This window comes from Macadamia integrifolia, chromosome 2 (genome assembly GCF_013358625.1).
Source record: "Macadamia integrifolia cultivar HAES 741 chromosome 2, SCU_Mint_v3, whole genome shotgun sequence".
NCBI lineage: Eukaryota > Viridiplantae > Streptophyta > Magnoliopsida > Proteales > Proteaceae > Macadamia > Macadamia integrifolia.
This window is the reverse complement of record NC_056558.1, coordinates 9,215,221-9,222,952: the sequence shown is the minus strand read 5'-3', so window position 1 is coordinate 9,222,952 and position 7,732 is coordinate 9,215,221. Positions and strand designations below refer to the sequence as shown.

The following is a 7,732-nucleotide window of genomic DNA, read 5'->3' as shown; positions in this document are numbered from 1 at the left end:
TCCCCCCCCCCCTCCTCCTTCTTCTTCTTCTTCTTCTTCTTCTTCTTCCATGTGTCTTTAATTTCTCCCCTCCCCTCTTTCTTTGTTGCATCCCAGTTTTGGAGATTGTTTTATCTCCCTTGGTGTTTGTTTTTAGTTGCTCGAGTTAGGGCTTCTTCTCTTAGTTTGCCTTTTTGGCTTATATTTTGTTTTCTTTTCTTCAATTTTAATATATTATATATTCATAAAAAATAAAATAAAATAAAAAGCAAGACAAAAATATATGAAAATAGGGAAAAGGTTGGGCACTTTGCTAGGGTGATCGACATGTTTCCTATCTCCTCCTCTTGGGAAAATATTTCATTGCCCTTTTTGTCTAGTTTTGTGATTGGTGCATGTTTAGTTGATCGAAAGTTAGCTGCATGCCAACCCTCTCCCATAAAAATATATTGACAAATGAAAGAAAGAATAAAAGGAGGAAAATTGTAGTTTTTTATCATCACATATTTTTCTTATTCAAAGTATTTATGCTTTAGCTTAATGAATAAATTTGGGAATAATCTAAAAATTCATTGAGAAAAACCAAATCATTCATTGCATATCAACATTATTAATATAAGTGGGGTAAGTCCACCTAAGTTTGTTACGTGAAAAATAAAGTTGAAGCTCAATACCAATTACGTTTTAAAGTCCAACATCAGATCAGTCGGATATGTCGTTTTCAATTTTGGCCAATCTAGTTTGGCTGATCACTATACGTAAAGGAAAAAAAAAATATTATCCACTTACGTGTTTCTATACATGGACACAAGTGGGTGCAAAAAGATGGATTAGGGTCCTCTCCAACACCAACGACCCTCCAATGACCGATCCAAAGGCTGAAAAGGTTTGGCCACACATCCCCAGGTGTTGGGATGTGTGACCAAACCCCTGCAACCCTTGGATGGTCGTTGGAGGGGTGTTGGAGTGTGTAGTCGTTGGAGAGGAGCTTGATCCCAAAATGACTGCATTCCTCAATGCTTCCATGCACCCTCTCATTGACCTATGCGTTGATTTGCGCCTACACCAATAGGGTAGTGTTCTTTCTGCAAAGTTAGGGTTTGGGCATTTTGTGTATTGATTCTAACCTATTCTCATTGTTCTTTATTTGATTGGATCACAATCAATCAGGCTAGATATAGATCTCAATTTCAAGGTTTTCAAACCCTTACACCAATGTAGGGAGAGGACATGTTTTTAATGGGCAAGAGAACGTGCTACCCACTTGTGCAGCCACCGTAGCAGCACGTTGACTAAATAGGGGGCCACGTGGAGGAGGCATCTTTAGCGCATGGGGTAGGGGGTAGTGCAGTCTTTTCATGTATAGCTATATGTAGGTGTCGAGACAGAAGTGGGTAATGTCCTTTTTTTCAGTTCTCACAAGCCGATTTCGATTCGATATTGCTTTGGATCTCTTTGGATCAGGTTGGATCGTATAGATCTACTCTTAAAAAATTAGTTTTTAGTATCATTTTACCTTGGCTTTTACCAGTGTATTGATATCGAATCAATCAAGATTTGGAATCAATTTTGATTGTTCCAATTTGGTTTATACGATTTCATCGATACTAATTTGATATTATAAACCATGCTAACCATCGCTTTCGTCAAAGAGCAGATCAAGTTTACGTACGAGAATGTATGAGAACGACTCTGATCTGTGGATTTAGAATCAATTTTCTCTCTCTTCATTTAATAGATTCTAAATCCATGGACCAGAGACGTACAAGAACATTCTCGTATATGAACCTGATTCATTCACCTTTCATCGACATGTATTTAAAAAATGCATATATAAATGGTGTTAGATATAGTCGAAATAGATTTTAAGTCTAAAAAACATTCTGGAACCCAATGTTTTTCTATTCACTCTTTCCAAAGTGTGTTCTAGTAGCAAAGTTTATTCCAAGAATGCATATCAAAAACATAAACGAAAAAAAAAAACAGAAAAAATAATAATAATGTATGTGGCAGTTACTCCGGGCGATGGTGTTGTGATTTGTGAAGTCGACACGCAAAGCCACAGAGCGCCACGTTGAATGCCTTTAAGTCGGCGACGATGGTTACCACCAATTCCATGCCCAAGGGTACAAGGAGAGCGCGGTCGGCTCCGGCCAATCAACCATGGCTCTACGGGTTGCGACGACCAGGATCGCAGCAGCAGCAGCAGCAGCAGGAGCGCTGCCATCGACTCTGCCTTTCTCATCGCAAGTCGCTGCTCTAATTCACCTCGTCGATCTGGTTGGGCTCAGACCAAACAGGCCTAGATTGGCCTCTTCACGGACCAACCCCGAAGACCCCGAAACCCCCTCGTCGAAGCCTGAGAAGAAACTCAAGCTCGCCGACCGTCTCTCCGCTGTTATAGACGTTGTCAATGATCGTAAACTCCCTCCTGAACTCCGTGGGCAACGAAACAATGTCAGGTTTGTCTTTCCTATTTCTTTATCTGCTCTATCTCTGTTTTCGAATTGTTTCTTCGTAGTTTATGACTGAAATCATTGTTTTCTCACGGAAGGATCCTTAGGGGTAGAATCCATCTTGCTACCTCTAGTGGCCAAATTCATTTGGTTTTGGATTGGTAATTGTGTACCAATTCAAATAGAAATCGAAGGTTAACAAAGGGGTATTTCTAATAAGTATATTTCTTATTGGAACTAGAATGAAATAGGAAACGTTATTTCTGTTAGATATTTTATCATATAGAGACCATCTTGTCAAGATAAGTTTTTCATGATCGGACATGATAGCTTTCTGATCTCCTTCCTGCTAAGGATTAGCATTGGTTAATGGTTATAAGTAAGGCTTTCTGTAAAAGGTTTGAATGGGGGGTTCTGTCCTGTTTTCTTTGAGGTTCTATTGAATTTTGGACATGTAACTCTCCGAAGTCCGAATAGAAGCAACTGTAATCATAGTTTTCATTCTGATCCTACCTTAGCATCTATTAGTAGTACTTTAAATAGTTTAATGGATTTTTCTTATTTTTCCTTTAACAGAATATATGAAAAAACAGACCGGTTAGAACCTAGAGCAGAAACGGAGCCACCATTTACTGCTCGTTCTAAATTTGTGGTTATATCAACAATTACCAATCCAACTGTCCAACCAAATGTGATTCTGGGACATGAATACGTTTCCAGAATTCCAGGAACAGTAGTTCCCCGAGTTTCTGAACTCGGAATTAAATTACAGAAAGAAACATTAAAATGATTTCTAGGTAATTGGTGATTTATTTATTGATGAGTTACTATTTAGGATTATCCATGAGGACAATTTTCAGCAACTTCTTTACGGTTTTTGTTGCAAAGACAGAAATTGAGAAAGTTCTTAAAAAAAACTTTTTTTCGATGGAAATATATTGATCTAATTTAGTTTGAATGTATGTGGCTTATTCTGTTTCCCCTTCTGTAATAATGCTAAAACAAACTTATGGATGTCATTATTAGTAATATGTTACCAAATTATTGTAGAGAATCTAAAGGTGAATTGTGGGTTTTTAATTTGAAGCATGTAACATTTTCTTTGCACTCTTTAGATAGACTGGATATGTGTCTTTGTGAGCTTATGGATCCAACATGAGCGAACCTCAAGATCATCAAAGCCCTTCTTTAAATTGCGTTCTTCAAGTTTAATTTATGTGATTCTACTTCATTAGTTATGCATATCACACGATGCTAAACGCAATGATGCACCAATGCTTTTTGCCCACTGTAATGTATTTTCTTGTAATTGAAATTGTGAGTTCTACTTGGTTTTTGTTGTAGTTCATCAAACATAGTTTTGGTTACTAAATATGATTTGTAACTTATTGTAAATGACTGTAAGATATGACTAGTAATTACTTCTAAAATTGGCTGTAATGTCATCTACCTACATAGGTATTTCCTTCCACTTTTTTTTTTTTTTTGTAATATACCATATAAAATGGGAAATATGGTAAAAAAAAAAAGTGGCTGGACCATAGAAAAGCCCCTGAAAATGGCAACGGGGATAAATATTCAGGTTCTTGAGGCAATGCAGTACAGAACATGGCTCCTGTCTGTTAATTACAGCATGTCCTCAATACCATTACCTTCATTTATTTATTTATATTTATTATTATTATTTGAGAAGAAGACCGAAAGAAAATTCATGCCTCAAGATCTTCATTCATGGAAGATAGCAGTCCGCTTAGATTTTATCTGTAATGGTGAAAAGAACAAATGGGTAGAGATAAAAAAAAAAAATTTTAGATGTATTCCTTTTTCTTATGTCTTTTGGTGGTTGGCAGTGTCTTGTTGACCCCACACTAAAACACCTTCCACCTCAAAAAAAGTTTGTTCAAAAAAATTTGTTTGAGCATTGTTTAACCATAAATAAGGCTCACCATTAGTGGAAGAGCGGCCGCTCTGAACCTCTGACTATGTACTAATTGAGGTTTCAAGTACTGATATTGCCGTTTATGCATATTCTACCAAGGTGGTGATTCTAACTAGCCTTGAAACATGATGAACACATTCTTGTTCCCTGGGGCATTGAGAGGATGTAGGCAGGTGAAGATTTCTTTAGTGGACAAGGCATGAAAGATAGGTCTCTTCTCTAAGAAAACAACCTTTAGTGAAATGCCAAATTTGTTTTCTTCATTTCTAATTGAATTTGGTCCTTGCGGTTTTGGTTGCTACCGAGTGATACGATGTAAAATTGAGTGTAAGTGATGGAATTTATGGTTAGGGTATAGATGGAGTTTTCTCGGTTCTATGATTTAAGTAACCTGATAATGAAAAGGAAATAGAGAAAATGATGTGTGTCTATGACCTGTTAGTCAGATATAGAAAGCCAAACTTATAGGACAGAATTGCAGTGAACTTGAGTAAACCAGAATTAGGTTTATTTGAATAAATGACAATCAAGAAGTTGGATCAAATCCCAAAGTTTGTCGCAGGTTGCTAATAACCTAAAGAAACTAATCCCAAAATCCCAAGAATATCTTCTGAGATGGCAGAAAAGGACAGAAAATAGAAACTAGAGGAATCACAATTTAGGTGGTCAGAGAGATTCATGTAACTTCAGATCAGCAAGGCTGATTGGTTTCAACTTCTGGTCAAATGGAGCTTTTGTAGAGACGAAATTATTCTCAGAAGTTCTAACAAGATCAGGTGGTTAGATGAACCCATGTTCTTGAAAAAAAACCTCAAGGTCACTGAGCACTTAAATTGTTCACCTGTTGGATACTTCGTTCTTTACCCACACAACTAAGTATAAACTGAAAAATGATGCTTGGGATGACTCATTTAATGTGTTGCTTATTGTGTCTCACTTTATTGAAACCTGTTAAGAAGTGTTCAAAAAAATTTTGCTTTCTATCCATGATTATTTGTCTTCTTTATGACAGGTCAGAAACCGATATCATTAATGTTGTCGAGCAGAGAATTTGGCATTCCATGGAAGAAGGCCAGTTTGAGAATTTGCCAGGAAAAGGCAAACCGCTCAACCTTAGTTCTAACCCTCATGCAGACCCGGCGGAAGACACATTGTACAGAATACTCTCCAAAAATGGATGTGCACCTGAGTGGGTTGAACTGAACAAGGAGATACGAGGAAGAATCAACGAATGGCGGTTAGCCCTGAAGAAAGCACAGGCTAACAGATTAAATGAAAATTGTGCTAAATGGATTGAAGACTCTGAGGTTCTCAAGGTGCAGTTGCGTGAGATCAATGATAAGGTCAGCCATTAGTGTATCATCAAGAACTATTTGTCAGCATTAACATGGTTATAAATATACAGAATATATAAGGTACCCCAGCTCCTAGATCCAACCAGTCATCCAGTCCTGTGTGCCACTTCTTGAATGGATTATCATTAGAATTTATATTCTTTGGATGATTTTGGTAAAACACAGTCAGCTGCTTGTGAACCAAATCCTAGGGGGAAAAAGGTTTTTGATGGGTATAAAAAGGAAAAGGAGGCAGATAATGAGAAAAAAAAGAAAAAAAAACTCCATTAATTTTGATTACTGAGTAGGACCACTTGGTTAGAGTTTTGAGACCATTGTCAATCCAAGTTGTGTTGATCTGCGAATTGTGCAGTCTGGATTGGTGTGTGCTAGTAGGCTAGTTTTAAGGTATAAGCACTACTGTACCATATGTGTGCTCCCTTATATATTGCAGCTCATTTTATAGAATGATTTCAAGTATCTTGATGAATGAAATTCAGTACATATTCCATGGTACAATCAGCTGATTATTATTATTATTATTTTTTGGGTGATAAATTGCAGGTCTTACGCTATAATCTCATTGTTCCTTTTGGACGGCAGATGTTTGGACTCAAGTGGGAGAAAGAACTGGATCGATTAAATGGATGATCCCTCGAATTTTGGGGTTCGTATTCCCCTTTTTTTAGTATCTTATTCATTGTGTGATGGGGAATATGGGTATCTTTAGATAGATTTTTGGTTCCATATTATGTTTTGAATGGACGTGATATGGGTGACCCATGAACGAGGAATGTGAAATTATATATACGGACTTGCTACCAAAAAAAAAAAATTGTATATACTGCATATACTCTTTGAGCTTTTCATACTCATACATGCTTAATGAGATTTACAATCGCATTCATGAAGTGTGTTGTTAGATATGAGGTAGGATGATTAAGCTCTACTTTTTGGCTGAAGAGTTATTTTGATACAAGGAACATGAGCATGGGAGAATGACAGTGTGAGGTGAAATACTGAAGAAACGATGGAGGTGCTTCTGTACACATATTACTAATATTCTTGGAATTTTCCACTTCTACATGATCAATGAGATTGATGGTTACATTCATGAAGTATTTATTGGAGATGATTGGGATGATTTGTGCTCCATGTTGTGGCTGAAGAAGCATGAACATAGGAAGATGAAAATTTAATAGCGAACCATTGAAGAATCATGGCCAAGGTAGTCTTGGCCTCAATCATAGAAAAGTTACTACTGCCTCTCACAAATACTTGGGACCCGACCGAAATGGTTTGAATATCAATTTGTGCTTCTATGCACATTTGAAACTCCTGCCTTGAACCTATTGGGCTTGATTTCATCTGCATATTCTCCCCAGAACTAGTGGTTATGGTGGATTACCCGTTTCAGCACAAGCTCTGTACCAGTGAGAAGGGTGAGTTATCCTACCTTTGTGCTCTTGGATACATGTTCGAACAGGAATGGCATAGGAGAGTAAGTCTGGGAACTTGCATGCAGAACTATGCTTACATGTAGAGGCTATAAGAACCTCCAATTTATGATAAATATTGTACAGTGTGGGCAGAAGACATATGCACAGTTATGAATTATTACTAATTTCTAGTCAGCAGTACACATGTAGAACTAGTCGCTCTGTTTAGTTGATGACGCTTTGTTATTACGAATATGCAGAACTAGTAGCTATGTTTAGTTGATTGAAGCATTTCGTCATAGGAGAGTTTTTACTGCATATATTCTTGACCTCTCTTTTTGCTGGGTCTTGCAATTATGATACATTCCTTTCAGAAATATATCATCCAAGTTTACGTGACAGAGTTGTTCTCGTGGCATGCTAAGTAAAAGAGCTTGGAGTTATCTGTCACTTCCATTGTCAAGCCATTTCCGTTTTTGGGATCGGTGTGGTTGACACCATATTTTAAATCTCAGAAGTTTTGATTGAAATTTCCTAGTTTTGGGCAGGATCGAAAATTTCCTAGTTTTGGGCCCATGACATGTC

The 7,732-nt window shown here is 37.2% G+C and overlaps 1 protein-coding gene across 2 annotated transcripts; it reads left to right on the top strand.

Annotated features, from left to right (window-relative positions):
- Positions 1-2,025: 2,025 nt before the first annotated feature.
- Positions 2,026-6,829, top strand: LOC122094741 (dnaJ homolog subfamily C member 28-like). 2 transcript variants are annotated; one of them, XM_042665351.1, is made up of 3 exons: positions 2,026-2,441; positions 5,387-5,717; positions 6,312-6,829. In XM_042665351.1, exons 1-3 carry the CDS (start codon positions 2,143-2,145, stop codon positions 6,357-6,359), a joined length of 678 nt encoding a protein of 225 aa, XP_042521285.1. In that variant the 5' UTR covers positions 2,026-2,142; the 3' UTR covers positions 6,360-6,829. The 2 variants fall into 2 exon arrangements, with proteins under 2 accessions (XP_042521285.1, XP_042521280.1); XM_042665346.1 differs by having other exon boundaries at positions 2,035-2,441; positions 6,273-6,829.
- The last annotated feature ends 903 nt before the right edge of the window (positions 6,830-7,732 follow it).

Bases quoted from the DNA above. Each gene is read 5' to 3' on its own strand.
- LOC122094741 (XM_042665346.1), top strand. From the start codon at position 2,143: ATGGCTCTACGGGTTGCGACGACCAGGATCGCAGCAGCAGCAGCAGCA. The intron at 2,442-5,386 runs GTTTGTCTTTCC...TCTTTATGACAG, and splicing joins GGGCAACGAAACAATGTCAG to GTCAGAAACCGATATCATTA. The intron at 5,718-6,272 runs GTCAGCCATTAG...GATAAATTGCAG, and splicing joins TGCGTGAGATCAATGATAAG to GTCTTACGCTATAATCTCAT.